The 26,735-nt window shown below is 34.0% G+C and overlaps 1 protein-coding gene across 1 annotated transcript; it reads right to left on the minus strand.

Moving 5' to 3' along the window:
- Nucleotides 1–4,654: 4,654 nt before the first annotated feature.
- On the minus strand, nucleotides 4,655–11,823 carry LOC128546904 (dehydrogenase/reductase SDR family member 9-like). The gene is made up of 5 exons (XM_053518309.1): nucleotides 11,435–11,823; nucleotides 7,601–7,859; nucleotides 7,190–7,353; nucleotides 6,779–6,881; nucleotides 4,655–5,657 (listed from the first exon to the last, which is right to left on the minus strand). Exons 1-5 carry the CDS (start codon nucleotides 11,754–11,756, stop codon nucleotides 5,543–5,545), a joined length of 963 nt encoding a protein of 320 aa, XP_053374284.1. The 5' UTR covers nucleotides 11,757–11,823; the 3' UTR covers nucleotides 4,655–5,542.
- Nucleotides 11,824–26,735: the final 14,912 nt, after the last annotated feature.

The following is a 26,735-nucleotide window of genomic DNA, read 5'->3' on the forward strand; positions in this document are numbered from 1 at the left end:
ACATTAAATTTTCAAATCGTGGTATTTGTAACATATTTACACTCTGTGCGGTAACACAATATACTGTCATGGGGCTAATAACAATAAAATAAAATGAATGGATAAGTGTCCCGTGCTTAAGCAGCATACACTGCATCATATATCACGGCATATACTGCATCATATATCACGGCATATACTGCATCATATATCACGGCATATACTGCATCATATATCACGGCATATACTGCATCATATATCACGGCATATACTGCATCATATATCACGGCATATACTGCAAACTTGCTGTTTTCCAGGATGTACATGTATCTTATTATACACTGCAGTTTCAATTATTTATGCTGAAAATGTATTATCCAACAACAAAACCGGAAAATACTATAATATACAAACTGTAATTTTATTTTAAAATATATTGGCATGATAGTGGCCATGGCTGAAAACGTTTTGGCAGAGAAATATAGAATGTACGAAATGTTTTGATATATATAAAAATGATATGCCCCGGCAACGTATGCAAAAACTATTTTATGCTAGAAAATGCCATTACTCGCTTAAATTACAAAATCAAAGATGGTCCAATAAGACCTTGAAAATGACTTGGTATCTGTAAAACATCATACATGTATTATGTTATAAAAATATTCCGTGGAATTACATATTAAAGATGGTCAAATTTATTTATGAAATTAACTGTGTATCAAAGTCATATTATGTTAGAATTAGAAATACGAATATTCAGCTCCGTTAACGCTCGATGATATGACCAGCATCCAAATATGGTTCAGCTCCGGCAACGGTTGCTGATATTGATTAGTGTTCAGATTTGGTTTAGCTCCGGCAAAGGAGCTGAAATAGGTATTTTGTCTTGTCCATAGTTTGGAACAGTCCAGACGATGATGTTTTGTAATTTGACCATCTAGTCCAGCCATGGCGGAAGGGTAAAACTGAAAGCAGAAAAAAAACAGGAAAGAAAAAGGGTCGGGGAAGTGATGGGGTTTTGTTTGTATAAAGTAAATAATTATTAAACGTACAATGTAAGAAATTTAAATAATGTTTGACGTCAACCTTGCAATGGAGTTGTCGAGAAAAGGAAAGTTCCAGAAATCGATTTACTTATGTAGTTAACGCATTGTCTCCCTTGAAAACTCTCTTACACAAAAAGAAATCTAAGGAGGCCCTAATGAGATTGAGATATTTGGTTCCGGTGATGTGTTGGATAAAATAATATTAAGATAGAAAGTCCTTTTATTATGAACTATTCAACGAAACCGACACTGAAATATTAGTTGGTATAACATAATTTTAATATTATCAGCATTCAGGTTAGCGACAATGATAACAGAAGTCAGACATGAATAAGATAAAAAACCTGAACAAAATGAATCATATCCATATGAAGTCATAATAATGGTTTTAAGATTTTTATATTTTTCAATGGTGAATAGAATGTAGTCGGAAAAGGCTAGGTCGGTATAAGTTATGTGTAAGTAGACTGTTAAATTGTTACATTTAATCAGGTACACTGTGACCTAAAAGGCATTTACAAAAAGTTATACAGCATAGTTTTATAAATAGTAGATCTATAGGTATTCGTTTTCCTTCTTTCTCTATATAAATGACGTCATCAGACCCGGTGGAGGGAAAAACCGATAACCTTTGTAGCAGATGATTATCTAACAATAGGGAGCCGCAACATAAGCGATTTCTTATGATTCACCCAACATTCAGATATAATTTCTATTCACTTTTATACAATGGTTTTATATTAACTTGATATAAAATAATTTATTCAAATTAATATAAATGTCTATTTTTTTTTGTAAAGCTATTGTTCAAAATGAAAGCATTTTATACATTCTTCTATGAAATAGTTAAGGAACATTAGGGAATGTGATCTAATAAAAACGAAGTCTGATTAGGCTAAATGACGGGAATACATTTTGGGAGCGCCGCAGGGATTGCCGGGAGCGCCGCAGGGTCGCAGTGAGCGCAGGGAGGCCAGGAGCGCCGCATTGTTTAAAAATGAATAGAAATTATATCTGAATGTTGGATGAATCATAAAATATCGCTTAGGGTGCGGCTCCATATTGTTAGATAATCGTCTGCTACAAAGGTTATTGATTTTTCCCTCCACCGGTCTGATGACGTCATTTATATGGGGAAAGAAGGAAAAAATACCTATAGATATGAGGTTAACTATTAATAGTCTTAAATATTCATTTAGATTGCATTTGTAAAGTTTTATTGTTTGGTTTTTACTTTGTATTTATCATTTACACAGTGTATTTTATTGACGAAAATATTAAAATATTTGCTGTTTTCATAGTTTAATTCGAAGAAAAGCGCAACATTGAATTTTACTTTTAAATTGCCATCCTCCTCTTATCTTCAGTAACTCTGCAAGGTAGACAATCCTTTATTGAGCCGCGCCATAAGAAAACCAACATAGTGGCTTCGCGACCAGCATAGATCCAGACCAGCCTGCACATCCGCGCAGTCTGGTGAGGATCCATGCTGTTCGCTAACGGTTTCTCTTATTGCAATAGGCTTTGATGTTGGTTTTCTCATGGCGCGGCTCTATTATTGTTTGGAAAGGACTTCATTCAATGTAGATTAAAATGATGTCATTGCCTCATTTCAAATTTTTGGAGCTATTACGTTATTTCAAATCCTTAGCTCGGTTATCAAATACATGTAAATAAAATTAGACACAATATTTACAATTTGCATTTAATTATTGAAAATAATTAATATTTAAGATTGTATCTTTTTTATTATTTTTTTTTCTTTGAAACAAGCCGGACCTTAACATTTAACACGTTATAGAACAGTATATTTGATATGCTTGGGATAGTATCCCAAGGCATTTATTTAGATACATGTGAGGATAATGGATCTAGGTAAAAAGTGACTATCTTTTGACTTAAATCATAAAATAATTAACTATATTCAGTAACTTGACCTCTTCATAACCTATGTAAATTTGCATGTTAGTGGAGTCATTATTGTTTGAAAAGGACATCATTTAGTGTAGATTTAAAGATTATTAACTTATATCAAATTTTATGAAGCTATTACCAGATACATGTCAGTGAATATAGACATAATGTTAACGATTTACATGAAAAAGAAAACATGTTACTTAAGACTGTTTTGTCTGAAAAGTAAACCAAATGACTCTTAAACGTTAATACGTTATTGGGTGTTATATTTGTTAGGCGTGGCATAGTATCGTTCAAGCATTTAGATGTATGTTAGGATAATAGATCTCTACAAAATGTGATTGTTTGCAATTTGAGTATCTTTCGACTTAACTCATAAAATAATTTACAGTTACTTATCCACTTCTTAAACTAAGTAAATTTGCATGATAGCGGAATTATTATTGTTTGAAATGGACATCGTTCGGTGCAGATTCAAAGATGATATAACTACCTTATTTCACATTTGTTAAAATGTTATCGAGTGACTGTTTGCTATCTGAGTATTTTAACTTAAATCTTGAAATACTTCCTTATTTTGCGACTGTACGCTATTGTTTTCATAGGGCAAAACTCTGAATGGAAAGATGGCCATAGTCATCTAATCTTTTGAATGCTTAAAATATGCATTTATGTGATGCATACCATGAATGCATTTAGGCGTAGTGTTTTTGATGAGAACTAAGAGAGGTAGAGAAGATCTTGTTTTAAAAAAAAATGTCACACAACACCGTACTGTAGTATAAAATGCAAGTATTGTATTCCTTGTGTATTGTTTGATCTAAATAAGACCAGTTTTATCATTCATATTCATGTTACTGGATATCTCTAGATAGTACACATCATATTTTGATAGTCAGTTTAGCAGTTTACCAACAGATTTGTTTTGAAATCATGATTAATATGGAAAATGGTATAAATTTCCAGTTCATAGACTGTCATTCATTGAAAAATTTAGAAAAGAGACATTCATAAAACTTACATGGCTTTTATCAAAGCTGATTTTGTACATCTTTTAAATAGTTCTTAGCTTTAAAGGCACTTACCTCCAGATTTGGCTAAAAAATAATCTTTCTTTCAAATTGAAGTTTGGTCATATTATGAATATTAGAATATGAATTTTTGTTTCTAAAATATTTTAAAAATTCCAAATCAAGAAAAAAAGATGACCGCGTCGGGAATCGAACCCCCGACCGCCGCGGCAATAAAGACATTTTCCCGTCGTCGTAACCAATAGCGCTATAGCTGAAGTAGTGAATAATGACTACAAAATATAGATATTTATAATCGGGACAGTTTACCTGGAGTAAAAGCGTGACAAACGCTTTTCGATTTTCATCGTAAAAAGTAGTAAAAACAGCAAATTCTCATGTGTTATCGTAACATAAAGTTTGTTAGTTATTAATTTTTAAAGCCGTCTTAAGAAATATATCATTTACTTCAAGATATCTATTTTTTTTTTTGTCAAACGATCTGGAGGCATGCCGTTTTAAGATTTACCTTTATAAATGTTACACTACATATATGCAAATATTTACGATATTTATGCGTCATATTCTTTCCAAAAAAAATCAAATTTTCTTGTCGCGTATTGAAATGTTGGCATATTATGTGGACTAAGTTATTAAACGAGCTTTGATTGATAATAAGCGTTTTATTAGTGTGTGATTTTATGTATGAGTCCTACAAGCAATGTTTCGAATATTTTAATTCGAAACCTTTCCTTTGTGACAATAATCATTGACAAGAAAATGGCTTTCACCGAATTACCTTAGTTTGATGTAATTGTCAATGTGATTTTTTTCTTACCTCAGCAAAAAGAAGTAAAAGTAATTGAGGGCATCATCCTATCTGTTTATCCGTTTCTTCCGTCCGTCCGATCATGCTACTATAATTACAGTTTTCAAATATGACCGTCTTCAAACTAAAATGCCGCAATAATACAATAAGAAACGTATATAGCTCTCTGGGAAATATGATTGCAGGGGGAAAAAATCGTTCCTTGATTCAGTTATGATATGTGCTTATTTATGACACAGGATCTTGCACACATGCGCGAACATAATTTTATTGAAACATGTACATGAGAGTATTTTCTATAAAAATTATAACAATAATAGATATATACACAATGTCATATTTTTTGTTTTAAAATTGGATAGACATTTGTTTATTCCTAATTAGTTATTAATATATCAAAATCACAGGTACGAAGTTCAACTTGCTGGTAATCGTGAACAAATTTTCAGAATCGAACGCCGGCGCAGACGACGGTCCAGGCGCCAGCGACTTGTAGACATCTATCTGGATTTTCGTTACTGAAAGCTTTGATTTTCATGCAATGTTTACAAGCAGAGTAGGTGACGCTGCAATGATACCAGTAGTTGTTTGCCCTTGCTTCACCTTTAGGGATAATAACTGAAATCGACTTTTCATGTTTATTGTACATAACGCATTACATTTTAAATCTAACTAGATTGTATATTGATTCAAGAAAAACTAGGATATTTTAGATAAAAAGAGCGTAATATCTGTAGATTATTTTATAGAGAATCCATCTACTCCTTATTTATATCCACTACCATCAATTTATTAATGATGAAATCGCTAGCACATTCAGGAAGCAGCCACAATGCCCGCATAAAACTTTTTGCGTCTTTGCCAACCAGATATCTGTAAATGAAAATACAAATCTATATTCTATTACAAGTTAAAGCATAGCAAAAGATCCTTCTAGGGCACATCTATATAACTATATAATGATCATCTTGTAACCTTTTGGTTGCAATGTCTGTTTTATATATTGGTCATCAGTGTGTGGAACCCTAGGATCGGACACAAGGACAAGACAATTTTACCTTATTGACATTGCGTATCCCCACGTTTAAGCGCCCCCGGGGGCGTTACATTTTGCACCAAGGGTGCGTTTATTTCTGTACCAAATACAAAAAGAAAACTAGAATTTTGAAAAAGAACTATGTTGTTTTCTACTACCGAAAAATGTCAAGTCCGCTATTTCCAAAGTATTTACGCTGACATACATGTAAGTTGTTAAATCCTACAACCAAAGTAAATTTGTTACCACTTTCAGTTGAGTAAATAAGGCAATGAAGAATAAATACGGTAATAAAGAAACACTAGCTATAAACCTTCTCCCGGCCAGTCCGCATGTAGAGTACCATTCGATGCATGAATTTGTTGCGCACAATTAAAGGGTCGCAATATGGTTTGTTTTCACATATTGACCATGTATTCAAAGGTAACGATGTATGTCAACCTTAACAATAACAATGTGTATTCATTAGCTGTATTTTCATTTGTTTGGCACGGTTCTCCGACTAACTGACGGTCCGACCAATCGATCGATCGATCGATCGATAATGGCAAATTTGCTAACCGATTAGTTTATACTAATTATCTTAGCCCATTTGTGATGGTATGGGGATAAATATCATTTGTTCTCGAGCCTGATTCCTGGGAAAATCAGAAATGGTGTCATGTGAAGGATATTGTCGTTACCCCTGTTGGGCTCAGTGTCCGAAACTTTAAACACTACACCACCTCACCTGCTAACAGTCTGACACTCTTATATGCTCCATGTTGTACATACTGTATCAACTCTCCAGAACGTGCGGATGGGTGCATGCATGTGCGAAGAGGAGGTTTGTGTCGAGCGCTATATAACTTATGACGACAGATCGTTAAATGAGGTGATTCCAGACGAAAAGCGGCAGACAAAAGACCCTGAAAGAAAGTTTACTGATCATGTAGACTATATTTAATTTATTGATTACCTTTTCAGAGGATACCTAGCGGTAATGGCATGTATGTAGGCGTCGACAACCTCATTGATGTTAATAGATGCATAAGAACTTCCTTTTATGAACCTGTCCATACCTTCAATGCAATATTCAGAAATTGAAACGATTTCAGTTTGGCAGTTTGAAAAATGATTAAACAACGAAACACATGCCATACGTTTCGTTCGACAATGAAAAGTGTTAATGGTATTACAGGAACTGCTGAGGTTGTAAATGAATTTCGCTTTTGAGCATCAACCAGTCTGAAGAAAGTATGGCAGCTTCACAAATATCAACTACTTTTAACCAGTCAAGACTTAGAAAGTTTTGAATGAACAAAACGTTTTGAATTCCTGAATTGTTTAAAAGGATATTGTTTTTAAAACTATGAAGAAATTCAAATACTTATGCTAATGTAATCCTCTCGCAGTTTCCCCTTTATTTCATCTGGTAAGCTGTTAACTTTATTTTCTAGTCTTTTCAATTGAGCGCTTGGATCCAAAATTCCCGTTTTAAATGACCCAGGCTCAAGTATGCTTACTTTTACCCCTGTTCTGTAAAGTTCTCGTCTGTAAAATAATTGGACAATAAAAGACTTTTACGGGACAACTTCAGTATTGCTATGTTGCAGTTTAATGTTCAAAAAGCAATATCTGATATCACCGTCAATCAATGAACAATTCAAGAACAGAGACATTTCCTAAAACTTTCCAAAATCTGTTAATTTAATTAAACAGGAAAACAATCTTATTTAAAATTCAATACTGCTAGGTAGTTTACGAGTACATAAATGCTTGACCATGACCAATGATTTACCTGAGTACATCAGAAAATGCTTCCACACAATACTTTGAAACGACGTACGGAGCCGGACCAAGTGCAATCCGACCCACCACACTTGCTGCATTCACAATTCGACCATGTTCTTTCAATATTAGTGGGCAAAAAGCGTTTGTTACCATAGCAACACCATAAAAATTAACTGCTAACACAGTTTCAAAATCTTGTCTCGTTTGCCAGATGCATTGCCCTGCTGTTCCGAGAACTCCAGCGTTATTAACAACAGCCCAAAGTCCTGAAAGAACATACAAAGAGCACAAAATAAGTAGTGACATATTTTGCCTTTCATGGCCGCGTGCATTATCAAAAATTCTAATATGACTAATAATGCTGAAGTCATTACAACGGTATTACGTTGACGTCACGTCGACGTAATATTTAGCGCAATGTATGCATCTAGAAATTACGCTTTCAAATTTTATCAAATATTTTACTTAATAGCAAGTTTAAAACGGAATATCACATTGCACAAACTGAACGCTTCCGCAACGCATTGCCATTTCCGGTCCTGGCGTGTATACCATGCATGCGCAAAGAAAAAGTTCTGTCATATTTGATAAAAAATATTTATACATTCGGACAGTTATACGTCGTCCGAAATAATTTCACGAGCGCATTTTGATACACTCGGAGTGTTATACGTCGTTCGAAATAATTTCACGATGAGGGTTGCGCCCTCGTGAAATTATTACAGCCAGCGTATAACCGCCCATCGTGTATAAATAGTGCTAAATCACGGTTTTGCTCTTAAATAAGTTATGAATGAGTTTGTGTAAGAATAGAAACTGTTCTATTTTCAATGATGCAATGATAGAATCTAGTCCGGGCAGCTTTTCATAACTTTCTCTTTGCATCCTCGCATCCTATCAACATATGTACATGTATTTAGTTGTTCTTAATCAGAATAAGATCACGATATTTCTGTTAAAGGTAATTTCAATGGTAAACAAGAAATATCTTTAAAAATGATGGTCGGCGAATTGTAATAAGGAAAGATGTTTATGAATGTTTCATCTAACATTCATCTTTCATCTAACATTTTTCAAATTGCAAAACTAAACACCGCACTTTAACAATTTAAATGGTTCTCTTTTAATTTTTCGCAAAGGTTTCGTAGGGTTGCAGTTTTGTTTCGTTTATCCTTAGACGAATAATTACAGCAGTAGTTTGATGAAGATTCATGAAGCGGTTCATGAGAAGAGGTCATTAAACGCGTTTATATTTTTAGCTAAATTGGTCCCTATCCCCATTTGTAACAAAATAGCAGGAGACCTTACGATATTGTTACACATCGAGTTTGATAAAAATCCATTACATTTTAGTGGTTAATACGAAGAAATGCATACCTACTTTTAGCTATAGTGGTCCCTAATAGGGCCCAAGTTCCTATATAAATACATTTGGAAGAGGACCTTATAATGATGCTCCAGACCAAGTATGACAAAGATCCACCAAGCTGTTCATGAGACGCTGTATAAAAGCATTTCTAGTTTTAGCTCTAGCAGCCCCTAAAAGGGGTCAAATGTCCCAGCTGAACAAAGTTGGCTGCGGGCCTAATAAAGATGCTACAAATTAAATTTGATTAGAATACACGAGAAAAAAATCAATTAAAGGATTTTTTTATTTATTATTTTTATTTATTTCTAGAATAGGCCAACTGATCCCGCTTTAACAAATGCATATTCGCTATTCATGAATCTTTGGACAATGACGTCACACCTATAAAAGTGAAGGTCAAGCAAAACATACAAATGTAATTATTTCAATATTTCTGTTTCATAAGCAAAGTTTGACCATAGTCATATCACTTAGATAAACTGTATGCAGCGTACCTTCATTTCAGTGTAATGAGATTCAGTCATTATATAGCATATATATAATGAAACAGATTTCAACTGAGTTCAATATTTGCTTACCATACTAAAGAAAAATATTCATATATAAGAAATCAGTTAAATAATTTATAACAAATATATCAAAGCAAACAAGTACTCATTTTAATATGCAATCTGAATAAGTCACAAAAGCAAGAAACCTTTTCATATACAGACGACAATTGTAACAAGGAAAATCTTTTAAAAAGCACTTCTCTGCATAAAAGACTCTTATCACACCCTTATTCATGTGATACGCAGACCGTATTCAGCTCTTTCTTTAATTTGATATATGTTGGTATTTGAACAGGTTTTTATCATATTTATTAAACTTACTTTACTCATTTTGAGATATATCAATATTCTTGCTAAATATACTGAGCCAAAGTTAGCTTTAAAACTGTGAACAGCGTCGTTTAGGATAAACGCTTTGTCTACATTTCACTCAGCGTAGCACAATCAACAGAGTGAAAAAAAATTGACACTCTCGTCCAATCAGGCAGAGTGTTGCATAAATCTTCCATTTTGATAAATTATTTATAATGCGTTATCAAGTAGTTTGATTTGCAAACTGAAGTCACGTGGGATAGGTAACGAAAACAAATTTAGACGGCGTCGCCGAAAAATGCGGTACCACGGTAACGTTTATATAAATATTTTATTTCCGAGAGGGTGATAAGAAAAAAGTATTACTTTTTATTATTGTTTACCTTACTGTGGCTGCTTTTTGAATTTACGAACAATGATATGTCTGATTTTCCATTACTGTGTTTTATTTCTTATCTGACTTAACTAGTCATTTACAGATATGCCCAATTTTCAAAGTTTGACATAAGAAATAAAATTCCAGGTGCACAGTTAGAAAATTTGTTGATTATCTTTATTACTATATATCCTGTGCATAAATTTTAAATATATTTTTCTTACTTTTAAACAGACTATATGTTCTAGAAAATTATAGTTTTCATGAAAAGTGTTCATTACTCAGAATCGTACCACGCATTTCCATAAAATATTAAAAAATCTTCTTAAGTTAATATCAAAATATTTCTCACATGCGGCGCCTAATAAAACTTCTTTTAATTATCAACCTTTAACCTGCTGGCGGAAAATAATTCTGCCTTTGCGACCAGTGCAGACAAAGATCAGCCTGCACGTCCTTACAGCATAATTTTGGTCCGCACTGTTCGCGATTCCGCCAGTAAATTTTCAGTGAACACCCCTTCAAATAATAAATGGTCAAATTGAATGATGGACCAGTCCATTTAGAAATCTAGCAGGTTATTGGTCAAATTACTGAGTGAAATATGTTGTCATGAATATCAGCTGAAGCGAGTAGGAATGACCATGAATATATGAATATGTTTTAAATTTGAAAGCCTTTTCAAATGATGTATTGCGTTTAAAAGTAATATAAGGACTATAACATCAATTTTGAAGATTTAAATCTTTAAATAGCGTCTTCATGTATTTAATACTAAAACCTTACATGATCAGTTCACGTATTTTGTTAAACTTTACATTGATTTATGTGATTTAACAGATCTTAACAGTTCACCGCACTTGGCTGCATATATAACAAGTATAACGATAGGTCAATCGATATGTTACTACAAATAAATAGAACAACATATTAATGGTTGATAGTATTGTGTACATTTCTGATACATTTCTTCTTCTCCTTCTTCTGTTTTGTCAAGTATTATGTGTGATAGATCTATATCCATCTAGTTCATACATATACAACGATACGGATTCAACAAACGGTCTTAAACACACGTTTTAGAATCCGAAGTGGCGACAGTGACGCGCCTAAAGTCAATTGATCTCGTATCCTTTATGAGTAGAAGTTGTCTCCTTTATCAGGGAAACAGGTTATTTTCTGTTAGAAAATAAGAACAAATTTCTTATCGTAAACATTACATAACTCATTTACCTTTATCTACGGGTAGTTTTCTTTTAACTGTTTCCAACATTTGTTCAATACTTGCATCTTTTGAAACGTCTACTTGTATAGCTGTCATATTCCGCGAACATTCTTCGGTCAACTGCGTAACTGCCTTACTTGTAAAACAGCCAGCAAAAACATGGAACTGCATGGCGTCCAGCCTTTTAGCAAGCATGTTTCCAAAACCCGTATCGCATCCAGTAACGACAACATAGCGCTGATCAAAGCTACTGATCTTTAACTTTCTCACTAATCTTTCTATGAATAAGGACACCAGAACAATAAACAAAATAACCCAGTATATATCCATCTTCTTTTTTTTTCAGATAGGCTTTACTCAATGTTTTACATACGCAACAATAATTTCACCATGCGTAACGTTTAATACACTGACCTGTTTTTTAAAAAAAGGTTAATATAAACAGTTTATGTGTAACTATAGATACATGTATAGTCATTTAAGAAAACGCGTCAATTGAACAGACAAATATCGACAAGTCTGTCATTCATTTAAGTGAACCAGATACTTATAAAGAAATTTTGGTATAGTAATTACTGATACATCATTATCATAGGAACGAATAGTATGTTTATCTGTATCAATTTTAAGTCATCAGCATGTATATATTTATCAGCACAACTTCAAAGTTTTGTTAAATGATAAATACGAAAAAAAAAACATTGTGTCCTTATTTCTTCTTGTAACTTTTAAAAGAAGACTGCAATGTGAAATTTAGCGCCACGATCCCGTGTCATGATTAGTATCAATAAAATATATTTTTATTGAAATGAAATATTCGCATATTCGAAGGCAGTATCACACCCTGTATGGCTCCCTTCGTACATAGCTCCCCGGGAAATTATATTCGGAGCACGTTTCCGAATATCGCTCCTTGCTATAGAGGAGCTGTATACAAACGCAAATCCGAATATGATTCCCTATACATGGATTAAAATTCTATAACGGTAATGTAAGCGTAATACATTACGTGAGAATTTAGAAGTGTTATTTGGACCGAGGTTACGCGAAAAAGGCATATATATTTGCTCTTCTCCGTCCATGCATACGAGTGAGTAAGAAAGCGAGCGAACGTAAGTATTTTGTTTTATTTTTGGATTTAACGCTGTTTTTCAACGGTATTTCAGTTAGGTACGTACATCCTGAAAATGGGTACCTCTTGACTGACAGCTACCAAACTTCTAGCAAGTGAAGTTAGGCATTTTGGTTTTAATCTTTGTATCTTGTCTGGCAGATATGGCACTCGATTTAGTCTTTATAGTTTATACTTACTTGATCGTACTATGACTGCCATTCATCTTCTGAACTGTGCGAAAGAGTCACCAAATTTTGAAACAAAGGTTAATAATTATGTGTAAGAGAAGATTTTGTTTTTGTATCAGATCAGTATATTCAGAATTTCAATCCTTACCGGAATAAAGTAATTGCCCCAAAGTCCCAAAACTATGCAGAAGTATTAGTTGGCAAATTGTTTTTAAGTTTCGATCCATATATAAGATTTTAGACATTATAATTATATGAACTATTGTGACTCAAACTGGTCGTTGAAACTATTCAGTCACCGAATTCAACAAACATTTCATATTGTCTCAAAGGGGTATAGATATTAATGCTTTTGTTTTTTGAAAAGCTCCCAAAAGGTAACATCTGTATCGTATAGACCGAGTTCAAGTTTTGTATATGTTGAAGCCTTTATATCTCAGTAAATCGAAAACAAAATGTCTTCGAGACAATGTCACGACAATCTGAGAATGAAACCCAGGTTTAGACAATCAAATACCGGTAACTGACGAGTGAGCACTATATTCTAGCTCGGCATTCATTTAATTTCAATGAAATGCCGAGCTCGACATTCCGGCTCTAGATTAAATAAAATTTGATACCGATGGCCGAACTTGGTATTGCACCTCAGCATTCGTTTTTCACTTCATATAAATGCGAACTGAGAGCCAACTTTGCGCACATTACTAAACGTAGAATGCGGATCCGGACTTTTCTGTACTTTATGTTGCCTTTCAGAAATTAATTTCAATTTCTTATATGAGTCTATGACGCATAAAGAGACCGAGGAGTTACATTCGAACAGAAATACAGGGATCCGTGTATAGCTCCAGTTTTAACAAGAGAGTAATATACGGAGAATATAGCTCCACAGGACCTATATACCAATACATGTTCAGGGTGCAATTCCCAGAGCAGATATATCCGAAGGGAACCAAATAGGGTGTGACAAGGTAGTCTCCGACGAACACTTTAAATAGAAGTTTCGTCTTGATATATATTAACAATGAGAAAGTTCATTGTTTTCTTTTGGGAAAAGTGCCTTTGGATCTCAGCTCATCTTAGAAATGGAAATATTTGTATTGTTTAAAAGAAGATTTGTCGCGTAATAAGGCATAATAAGGCGTCAATGTTGGTAATCATGTAACAATTAGAAATAATGCGCATATAAGGTAAAATACTGGTTTCTGTTCATGTATGCAAACGGGCGAAGCATTTAATTTATAGATAACGTTTCTAATATAAAAGATAAAGTATTATAGCATGGGTCGTATAAATTTACTGATTTCAGCATGTAATTTTCAGTAACAATTTTTCTGGCATTTATTGTGACTATCCCATTCAATAATAGAAGTATACAAATAGACAAAGTGGGAACTCCAGAGGTCGCTCAACACGACTAAAATAAAAATGTTGCAAGCTCGGTTTGGTTGTGCCTGTTAATGGACGGTAGTCAAAATGCATGCTACCGTCCACGCCCTTTACATACAAGACATTGGTTTACTAGGTCTGGCTGTAAGAGATTCTAAATGTTGCAATACACCGCAAGCCAGCTAATAACAGCCATTATTAGAAAATATAATACCATGACATTAGATGACCAGAAATAATAACATCACATACTGTCGACGGTTGAGTGTGTCGCCGTTTTTCAACAGTATTTCAGTCATGTAACGACGGGCAGTTACACTAACCAGTGTTCCTGGATTCTGTACCAGTACAAACCTGGTCTCCGCAAGTAACTCCAAACTTCCCTACATTATAATCAGAGCTGGAGGACGAATGATTTCAGACACAATGTATTTTATGAAATCGTCACGGAGAACATACGCCCCACCCGAGGATCGAACTCGCAACCCCGCGATCCATAGACCAACACTCTACCTAATGAGCTAAGCGGGCGGGCGGGCACTTGGACTCTGTACCGAACAAACCTATTCTCTGCAAGTAACTGCCATATACCCCATTCCCCAGATGATTTAGAGGTAGAGGACGAATTATTTCAGATACGATAGCTTTAATCATATCGTCACGCAGAACGTACGACTCGCCAAGTGCTCGAACTCACGAACCCGCGATCCGTAGATCTGTGCTCTCCCTATTGAGGTAAGTGGGTGGGCTTTTTTCTGTGCCTTGCAAAATCCAAAAACAAAACTTCGAAGACTTCTGAATTCAAAGAGATAACTAAAGTAACTAACATATATTCTACATATCATTTTAAAACATGTAATCAGAATTTAGAGAGGTGCATGTTCGGATGGTGAAGGTCCGTTCAGTCAGTTCAGGACAAGTTAAAAAGAAGTTTGTTCTACTTTTAGTTGCATTTGTAAGGGATTCACATGACAGGAATAATTTAGCTTCCACTGTCTTTGAGGTTTGTGCAAAATTAATTGCTTTATCATAGAACGTGGGTCTTTTTCATGTTATGTTAAGTATGTAGACTGTAAGTTTATAAAACAAAACTGTAATTGAAGAAATGGAAAAGAGAATTGTCAACTATTTGACAAAGAGCAGAAGAGTTCTGGGATGATCGCATTCATTAGACATATGCCATTCTATACGATGCTACAGGAGTGAAAGCAAACAAAATGAATTATCAACAGGTGTAGTGTTGCAAATGTGGTCTCTATGTTGTGTTGCGACTTGTTTTTGTTATCCTTCAAAACAAAAACAAAAAATATGAGAATGTTTTAAGAAGTGACAACGGGAAATTGAGCCTTAAGTATCGTTTACATTTTGCCTTTTTTTATAAATCCTTTACGTACAAAACATAATTAGCTACGCTAGGCTTTAATGAAATCATTTTAATAAAATAAAAGTACTTATTGGTTAATTGGTGTGTACAATATGGTCTAGGAAGGAAGCTTTCATGTGTTTGCTTGTTGCCTTACAAAAAATGCTGTTGAGAAATTCAATGTGATGAGTTCGTCGAAATTGATGGGATAGAAATGGACGTCTCAAAGAATGCAAGTATTGAAAAGGCAATGGAAATAGTAAATCGAGCATTTCCTGGTGAAAAGGGAAAGGCCAAAAATCTATAACTTACGTCGGTATGCACTTGCAAGAATTATTTACTCTGTATTCCTGGGTCTAAATGTGTGATAATTATTGTGCTATACGGTCTAATTAGCGTATAACCAAACAACATGTACCAAAATGGCCGTATATTAATATTCTTTAACTTGATATAAAAGGCTTGGGAGAAGAATCTTACTCTTGTCGCTATACATTCATCATAAGCTTAAAGGCACTCGCTACAGCTTTTCCGGACGGGTCGATATTTACCCCAACACCGTGCCAATTTGTTTGTGTTTCTAATCGATGTAGCTCACTACAGAGTTGGAGCGGTTTTCTGCGCATGCCCGCAAGTGATTATCTAATGTTGCGTACGGCAAATATTCGCAAATTATTGTATGTTCGCATGCTTTTAATAATATACTGACTAAATGTTAGGGTAAGTATCACCATGGTTACAAAATATATACATTTAAAGTACATTAAGTTCAAATATACTTCAATCCGACATATACTGGAGTCTGTAATTTATACCAGCGCTCCAACTCTGCATTGAGTCATAGCTGTTTCTAATCCCGTACCGTACCCATGCCGTACATCCGTATTCGTAAACTATAGGTTTTGTTCGGAGATTATTGTGCTTTACTGAAATATATTTTAGGATTATAGAAATTTTGAAAAATGTTAAAAATAGCACCATATCTAGGGGCAAATTAAATTGAAACAAAGCTGGTGACCTAGTATTTTTATTTCATTTTTCAATACATCATAACATGATCTTTTAATACAAAACATTTCATCAAAATCTATTATTGAGAAAAAAAATACGAAACTGTAGCGAGCGTCCTTAACCGCTTTCACATATTCCTTTTAGATATAGAATACTAGTAAGTAATATTTTATATGTATTTTCTTGTTTTTAGGAACGCTATAACATTTATCTGTTAGAATAGCTTCAGCCGCATGAAAAGAAAAAAATCTAAACCATACTGGATTAGAGGGCATTCATAAAACATGCATTGTAATGATTTGTTTCTTATATATTGTGAATGTAAATAGAATTGCACCGGTCTGATGGATATGTATATATGTATACAGAATGTATTAATATACGAGAAAAACACACTGTATATTGAAATATATATGTTTAATATGTTTAAGATCCACAAAAGAAACACTTTATACATGTTTGTTGCACGCATTTAGAAAAAGATATTTATTTAGGCCAAACAAAATGGTAGAATTTCTTCTTTTTAAGTAAAGATATAATGTCTAAAACTGTTCATTCATACATTTGTGTAACACAAATAAACGATTAAACAATACACGTTGGATTAGACTTAACACCATATTTGTGTATTCTTTCAGGCTATTACTTCCAAACCACGACTTATTTAAGCATTTTCAATGTCTTCTGAGGCCTCCGTTGTCGAATGGTTAAGATCACTTATTTAGAACCACTTGTCCCTCACAGGTGTGGGTTCGAGTCTCACTACCCCTTTTGGCGTTGAATTCGTCTTGTGAGGAAGCCAAGGTCGTTGGTTCAACCCAGACATACATAATGAAATGACATTATCGGACGAAAGAGTCTAAGCTTTAACATATAGACGGACAGGATGATAGCTACATAGAGAAACATATAAATCTCTTTTAAATAAATGTAATCTGGTCATGCTTTTCATGGGCTAGAATGGGTCAGTTCATGTGTATGTGATTATTTCTTTATTCTTTCGTCCGATGATGCTTTCATTACATTTTGCAAATACGACCGGCTTCAAACTAAAGTGCATCAATTATACAATAAGGAACATGATAATTAATATGTTGCTATTCCGGAAATATCGATAAGGCAAATAGTTTCCTTTATTCAGTAATGATACGTACTTATGACATGAGAAAGCATTTTGCACAACTGCGCGAACATTATTTTCTTGAATAAATAATATATATATGAAGATTTTCTATATAAATGATAACAATTATAGTAGTTATATATACAATGTCATATGTTTTGTTTTATAATTTGAACTTGCTCGTAATCGTGAATAAAGTTTCAGAACTGAACGCCGACGCAGACGACGGCTAAGACGCAATTTGCGTGTAGACATCTGTCTAAAATTTCGTGCTGCAAGCTTTGATTTTCATACAGGTTTATATATATAATGTTTGAAAGCAGACGCTGTTATGTATGCCAGTAGTTTTTATCCTGATAATGCGATACCTTTGGCATAGTTACTGAAATCGACTTTTCATGTTTAGAGTATTGCATTTTATATCTAACTATATTGTGTATTGATACACGGAATACTAAGGTATTTGTTAGATAAAAAGAGCGTACTATCTGTAGATTGTTATAAGGACAAAACGTCTACTCCTTATTTATATCCTTTCCAATCAATTTATTTATGATGAAATCACTTGCACATTCAGGAAGCAGCCACAATGCCCGCATAAAAAATCTTGCGTCTGTGCCAACCAAATACCTGTAAATGAAAACACAAATACATATTTTGTATAACAATGTGTTTAATACGCTGTATTTTTCATTGGCACGGTTAACTGACTGACTGAGAGGATGACCTACTAACCGACCGACTGATCGATCATCTAATAATATAATGTACAACCAAGTCCATCAATTCCAAAACATTTATAATTAATATTAATAACTAAATACATTTTATAGCTCAGACTATGGTGGCTGATTTCTGCGAACTTCGCCTTTTTTTTTTTGTTTTGGTGCGTTGTCGCCAGTTCGCTTTGTTGCGGGCGCCAGGGCGAAAAGGTGAGATTGAGAACACAACAAGCAAAAAAACCAAGCGTGAAAAAGGTTAAATAGCGAGATTTCTAACGCGCCGTAAGGTTAAAATCACGCCTTTTCGCCTTTCGTGAAAGTATGATGGGACGAATTGCATTTGGCCAGGCTACATACGTCGTATCAAAGTATTGCGTGGAAGCATTTTCTGATGTACTCAGGTCAGTATTGATGTGTTCAAGACTGTATGTACATGTAATCCCTAGCAGTTTTAAATTTTCAATCAGTTTGTTTTTCAGTTTTAAAAGTTTTTTGAAAGTTTTTTGGATGTCTCTGTTTTTGAATTGTAAGTTAATAGACTTACGATAATATCAGATAATATTCTTAAGTAACTTGCAAAATAGCAATATGTTTTAATATAAATTGTTCTGGTAAAACTTTGTATTCAAAAATTGTATTACAGACGAGAACTTTACAGAACAGGGGTGAAAGTATGCATAGTTGAGCCTGGTGCCTTCAAAACTGGAATAATAGATCCAAGTGCTCAATTAAAAAGACTTGAAAATAAAGTCAACAGCTTGCCAGAAGAAATAAAGGGGAAACTGCGAGAGGATTACATTAGCATAAGTATTTAAAGTTATTTATAGTAATTATGTTCTTCTTTCAAAAACAAATTCAGGACCTCAAAATGTTCTGTTCATTCAATCTTTTCATTACTAAAATCGTGAGTTCGATCCTCGGGCGGGGCGTATGTTTTCCGTGACTATTTGATAAATGACATTGTGTCTGAAATCATTAGTCCTCCATCTCTGATTCATATGGGGTAGTTGGCAGTTATTTGCGGAGAACAGGTTTGTACTGGTACAAAATCCAGGAACACTGGTTAGGTTAACTGCCCGCCGTTACATGACTGAAATACTGTTGAAAAACGGCGTTAAGCCTAAAAAACAAACATACTGAGTTTATGTAAACATAAATTAACAGGTTTATCTGTATTAACAGTACTATATGCCCTAGGTTTAAAATAAGACGTAATGCATGTATAGCTAAACACAGTTTAAATATTTGCTGCTGTCACAAAAAGTTTAGTCAATGGTTTATATTTAATTGGTGCTAAATCTCAGCATACCGATACATGTATACAAACTGGATGTTTGGATGTTTTAGATTTAGAGCACCACTTCAGGCGAAACATTTTGCCACAAACCACTAGTTGCGATATTCAGTCAAAAGTGAGATTCTGTTGTGCGTGCAAGTTTCTACAGCAGCTACCGAGCGCGCGTTTCTACATATCACTTTGCCCATTGAACCTCGTTATACTCAATTTGGGCATGTCGGAATCTGTTTCACACAAAAGATCACCCGCTGACTGCTATTCAATTATACAATGTATTCTTAAAGTTCAAGCGTTCTGGTACGTAAGTATAGAATCATGAATCTCTAATGAATGTTGGTAAACAGTGCACAATTTGGAATCTAGAATGTTTGCCAGTATACGAATGTCAGTATGAAAGGGTTAACACATGTATTGTTGCAGAGAACTTAGAATTATTTTGTTGAAAAGGGGGTCTTTTGTTGAAAACATTTGGTTTGTTGAAGGAAATTTAATGCGTTAAAGTATAATCATCAGCCAGTCTAGCAGCCTCTTCTAAATTTTTAACCTGATTTCCATCCAAGAAAGTTTTGACCTCGGTGCCAACATACTTTTCAAATTCTTCGGTTAACATTAACTGCCTAAGTTTGTCATAGCTAGTACCTGTTTTTCTTTGATGTACATCACCTATCAAATAACTGCTCCTCAACTCGTGCAAATTCAACATTAAAGAGAAAAGGATTTGGAGGTTCTTCACTTCTGCTTGCCAATTCTATTTTTTTTTATTTCTTTTTCAAATTCCATTCGTACTTTCTCTCTCTCTTCCCTTTCTCTCTTCCTCTCCATTTCTAACTTTTTCATTCTTTCTTCTTTCTCCATTCCTCATCTTGAAATTCCAACTTTAATTGCATTTCCCTTAATTTCAAATTTGACTGAGTTTCTATAATAAATGACACAGCAGATGAATCAATTATATCTTCATCTATGAAATACTGAACAATAATACTCTTAATTTCTTGTCTGAGCATGGACGATTTTACTGCAGAATTGTTCAAATGCTTGGCAAGCAGAAGTAAATCAGTTTTCTTAGCTAACTTAAACATCCCCTGGGATGGCAAAGCCACACACAAAATCAGACATTTTGATAGCTGTTGGTATGTATACTCTACCAAAAATCTAAATTAAGATAATTTTCTATTCAAAATAATCTGTAAAATTTAGCTGAGGAGTCTCAAAATATTAAATTCAAAATATTAAATTCAGAAATATAGCTGTAAATGGTTGATCCCGGACGAGCTCCAAATTTCTGTTTCGTCAGAGGGTAACAATTTCTTGTTACAGTAAAAATAAGATTTAGAAACTAATCGATATATATTTTATGGTCGTAACCAAAAATGCGGCAGCCACATTATAGGCAATGGCATTTTGAGCCTTAAATAACGAAAATTGGCAACTGAAAGGAGGAGTGATGTGGAAAGGTGTTATTCTGTTTTATCCTCAAGAAAGTAATTAAATGCACGCCGGGGATCATCCTTACGTTAACTGCCTTCTCGAAACTGAGTATAAAACGCTAATTTCTTCATAACTATGTAAACGATATTAAAATCTAGGTTTGCTATCCATTTACATACAATTCTGAGCGTATCTACATTGATTTGGAAATTGATAAGAAACATACTTTCCAATATTTGTGACAGTCCTTAATGATGTATGTCAATAAGAATTGGTGAAAATGAGTTTTTGATTCAGTGTTGTTATATTTTCTTGTCCTTTGGGATCATTAAGTCCATACAACATATGTGTAATAGAGTTCCACTTAAGTCGGTGCTTGGAGGCGTGCGAGGTGTTGCACATCTCATTACCTCTTATAAACAAACTCAGTCAAACCGAGTCTGCTATAACTCTTCATGGTTGCATTCTTTGCTTCCACAGGATCTTTTTCCAGATTTTATTGAAAAAGTTAAATCATCACTCAGAATTAGTCAAAAAGAAACTGAAATTCAGTTTGATATTTCATGGTTACCTATGTCGCCTGAACAAAAAGATAACATTATGAAATGTATAAATATCGTGTATATCCTACTTTTGTAGTACGTGTTACATTCAATGAAAACTACCAAGATGCAAAAGTACAAACTGTTCGAGGGTACACGTTTGCTTAATTTATCTCGTAGGCACGTGTCCAAAAACAATCGAACGATACTAATGTGTCTGATATCTTTTATTTTATATTATTTAACACAAAGTAGGGCTTTAGGAATCACCTCAGCTACTCTTAATATAACTATATAATTATTATTATTTCATCTGTCTTAGTTTTTTGTAATGTCCAAATAGCATTTATTAAATTGATAAAACAGACGCGGCAGCAATGTTCGGACATCCATGCCTTAGACATGGAGGGTACTAACAATTCAAAGATGGTCAAAAAGTGTTAACGTGCAGCGAAGACTGAAGGAAAATTACAGCGAATCGATATTGAGATCAATTCATGATACCTTGGATAAAGACTGACCTCTTACGATATAAGACTGTCTGAATTGGTGGGGGAGATGGGCACAGTCTTTGATATTGTCTGATACATAGATTTAGATACTATTCTTCAAAATAAGTACATAAAATTAACGAATATATATCAATGTACAAAACTGAAGCATTTAGTAGCTTTAACGTCCATGAAATATACAAACCTGTACTAGGTTCTGACTTTTGACTGTTCGTACGGAGACATAACTTCCAGCGCCATACTTAATAAAGGCATCTTGAGTCAAAAATTAGATCACCCGGTAAATCAAAGAAAAAGTATATGTGTGCAATAAAGGCTGCATTTTACAATTGATATTCGTGAAGTTTGATTAGAATGATCTCCTTGATGAAATCTAGGTCAGGTTTGAAAATGGGTTTTCAGGGATCAAAAACTAGGTCACATGGTCAAATCAAATAAAAACCTAGCGTATGAAATAGAGGTTGCATTGTTCAACTGATGTGCATTGAACACAAGTGAAAAGCTTGTTCACGATGTCAAATCATAACAAAAGCTTGTTTATACCCTATGGGCTGCAATTTTTATTCAGTCTTCATAAAATCCGGTCAGAATGTTTTAAATTATAAAATTGTTGTATGATTTCCAATCTGGGTCATGTAGGGACAAAATCTAGGTCACTTGGTAAAATCAAAGGACAAACTTATTTACACATAGGCCATATTTTTGGTCAAATCTTAATTAAGATTGGTCAGAATATTGGTCTTTATCAAATTTAAGGCTGTATCTTAAAAATCGAAAAATAGATCTGTAGGTCAAGGTCAAAGTCAAGTGACCCCTAATTACTTAGAGGTAATCAGGTAATTATAATTGAACAGTCTATGAATATGATCAGGTAATTTTGAAGTAGTTTTCCTTCATAACTCTTGTAAAAAATGAGCCCCCTTTGCAGGGCGTCTTTTCATTCAAGGGACATAATTTGAAAGATTTTGTTAGAAAATCACTAAGCAATGCTACATACCAAATATTAAAGGCCAAGGCCTTGAACTTTTAGACAAGAAGATTTTAAGAAATTTTCCTACATAACTCTTCGTAAAACATGTGATCCCCGGGATAGGGCCTGTTTTAATCCCGGGGTAATAATCTAAATAATCTTGGGAAAGGATCACAGGGCAATGCTGCATAACAAAAATCAAATGCCTAGATCTTGTGGATTCAGGCAAGAACGTTTTTAAAGTTTATTGCCTATACATGTAGGAGTCCATGATAAAGTTTGGAACCCCTGGCGGAGCATTTTTCCATCAAAGGGTAATAATTTGAACAATCGTGGTAGAAGACCACAAGGCAATGCTACGTACCAAATACCAATGGCGTAGGTCTTGTGGTTTCAGACAAGTGTTTTCGTACATAAGTCTATGTAAAATTTGTGATATCCGGAGCGGGGCCTCTTTTCACCACAGAGGCATAATTTAAATAATCTTCTTCATAGAGGACCATTAGATCATGACACATGCCAAATATCGATTCTATATGTCCTGTGATTTAGGACACGAGGATTTTTAAAGTTTTGCCTTTTGTTTGCCATGGCAACCAGAGTTCTGCGTAAAGTTCAATTCTTTGAACAGTTTTTAAAAAAGATTATGCAAGGAACATCCCTGTTAAGTTTCATCCAAATTGGCCTTGTGTGTAGGAAGTGGTTTTGTTTAAATGAATGTGTTGACGGACGGATGAATGGAAGCCGGAAGGTGAGCGATCACAACAGCTCATCTTGAGCACTTTTTGATATTGTTTAGTAAGTGGGACTTTTTTGAATTATTTTTGTGTCAAAAATTAATACAAATAAGAGGTTATGCCTTTCTAAAGTATAAAAAGACCGTGCAGTTTTGCATAATTCCGTTAAGAAGTTGAAACAAACAAAAAAAACATAAAAAGCATTCAGGGTCGGGTCAAAAAATTAGGGTAGGTTGGAATACCGAAACAAACATTTTTAAGTTCTTATGGGACAAGTAAACAAGCAGTACATGTAACTTGAAATCTTGCACGTTATTGAATAGTATATTTGATGTGCGTGGGAAAGGCATTTAGATATATGTGAGGATAATGGATCTAGGTAAAATGTGACTGTTTGAGTATCTTTTGACTTAAATCATAAAATAATTGTAACTGGAAAATATATTTGATAGGATTGTTTGCTGTTTGAGTATCTGTTGAATTAAAACATAAAATGATATACGATATTCAGTTACTTAAGCTATTTTCAACCTCCTTTAATTGTGCATGGTAGCGGAATTATTATGTCTCCCACCACACAATGGATTAGGAGACATATTTATTTACTCCTGTCTGTGTCTGTCAGTCTGTGTGTCAGTCTGTTTGTCTGTCACAAATCTTGTCCGCATTCTAAGTCGAACATTTCTCATTTAATCTTCACCAAACTTGCCAATAAGTCCTTGGGTAAGTTCGATAACAAGCGGCCCGGGCACTTCGGAATTATAGCCCTTAAAACTTGTTTTTGTCAATTAAAGCACTGAAAGTCTGATAATGCAGTCTTGGGAAACATGCGCTTTTTTCAAAAGCAGCTCGTTATTGTTTGAAAAGGACATCATTCAGTGCGGATTTAAAGATGATATCATTACCTTATTACCGGGAGGTTGAACCACTATATGCAGCCCGTCTGGGCGTACCAGATGTTTAATAATGAATGAGTTGGGTTTTACGGCGAATCGACACAAAAAGGTCATATATCGCCGAACCAGATGTTTAAAGCACTGGTATTGGCAATAGGGGTAAAACGACCTCGGGGGATGGGGGTGCGGTCATGGCTGTTTGTTACAATAAGGCTGTAAATATTATCATTGTTCATTTATGATATTGTTGTAATAACTATTATTTTTTATTATTATGTATAACGCCATTGACAATATCATTTATAAAAAAGGCTTTTAATCAAATTGTTCAGTTTCAGTTTCGTGATTGCCTATGTCATGTTTTGTTATTTTCCTACATATCTGCGATGTGTCACATGTTTAATTGTAAAGCGCCTTTGAACGTATATTACATATGAAAAGGGCGCTCAACAAATCTGGTATAATAATAATTTTATCAAATACATGTCAATGAAAATAGACATAATGTTAACAATTAGCATTTAAATTTTTAAAGATAGTTTTCAAGACAAGTTAACGAAGTAATTCTTGAAGGTTAATACGTACGTTATTAAATATCATATGTGGCATAGTATCGTTAAAGCGTTTAGGTATATGTGAGGATAAATAGATCTTGGTAAAAGATGAATGTTTATTAGTTCAGTATCTTTTAACATAAATCTTAATATAACAGTTACTTATTTTTCGACTGCAGGCTACCATCTTGACAGATTATGTTTTTCAGTGCTTTAAATAAAACATGCATTTATATGCTGTAGGAAATTTAGTGTAACTTTTTGGATGAATTTGGATGCCTTCGACGAAAGTATAAAGCTGTCAGATGTGTCGCTAAGGCTGTTTTCTGTATTTCTAATGTTTGTAATAGTTATTGTATACGCTTTTCTGGTGCGAATGATAATGGTAAATGAAGCATACACAGCCAGAAGGGTAGAGGAATAAATACTATATGCTGAAGTTCCTTTCCAGTCTGTAGCTTCAATTTGTAAAAATGCCTGTAATTTGCCTATGTATTAGGTAGGCCAACGGTAAATGAAACATACAAGTTTAGACGGATGGAGAAATAAAACTTCTTTACATATACTTTCAATATGTTGTGTTTTGAAGCATTCTATTATATCAAAACTACCTTGCGTTGGCCAATTGTAAATAAATGATTTGATGAAATTGTGTTGTGATTAATGGTGTTCTGTTCTTATGAGTTTATCACTCGGAATTAGATTTGATGTAATTGTCAATGTGAATACTTTTCCCACATTGCAAGAGGAATTAATAGTAGTTTTGGGCATCATGCTAATTGTTTATCCGTTTATTCGTCAATCCGAGAACGCTACTATTACCATTTTCAAACATGACTGGCTTCAAACTTAAATGTCGCAATTACACAATAAGAAACGTATGTAGTTCTCTGGGAAATATAATTGCAGGGGATTAATTCGTTCCTTGATCCAGTTATGTGTTCATTTATGACACAGCATCTTGCACAGGTGCGCGATTATAATTTTGTTTAATAATGTACATGAGTGTATTTTTTATAAAATTTATCAAAATAGTTATAGAGCTATATACAATGTCATATGTTTTTGATTAATAATCTGATAAACATTTGTCTATTCCTATTTAGTAATATCAAATCTTTGATACAAACTTGCTAGTAATCGTGAATAAAGTTTCAGAATCGGACGCCGACGCAGACGACGGCCCAGATGCCATTGGCTTGAAGAAATTTATTTAGCTTTTCGTCAATGCAAAATTTGATTTTCATGCAGGTTGGAACACAAAGTTTAAAAGCAGAAAAGATGACGCTGTTAGCTCTTATTATAACCAGCAGTATTTTCCTTGCTTGACCTGTAAGCATAATAATTGAAATCGTCATAATGCATTAAATTTTAAATCTAATTAGATTGCATATTCACTGTTGGGAATCACATTATCAAAATAATCTCTAAACCGAAGTTTAATTTTGAATAATATGAATAAA

The sequence above is a fragment of the Mercenaria mercenaria genome, chromosome 11 (genome assembly GCF_021730395.1).
Source record: "Mercenaria mercenaria strain notata chromosome 11, MADL_Memer_1, whole genome shotgun sequence".
In the NCBI taxonomy this organism is placed as follows: Eukaryota; Metazoa; Mollusca; class Bivalvia; order Venerida; family Veneridae; genus Mercenaria; species Mercenaria mercenaria.

Excerpts from the sequence above, each read along its gene's own strand:
- LOC128546904 (XM_053518309.1), bottom strand. The coding sequence starts at position 11,756 with ATGGATATATACTGGGTTATTTTGTTTATTGTTCTGGTGTCCTTATTC. Across the intron at positions 7,860-11,434 it reads AAAACTACCCGTAGATAAAG|GACTTTGGGCTGTTGTTAAT; the intron begins GTAAATGAGTTA and ends ATGTTCTTTCAG. Across the intron at positions 6,882-7,189 it reads AGAGGATTACATTAGCATAA|GTATGGACAGGTTCATAAAA; the intron begins GTATTTGAATTT and ends ATTGCATTGAAG.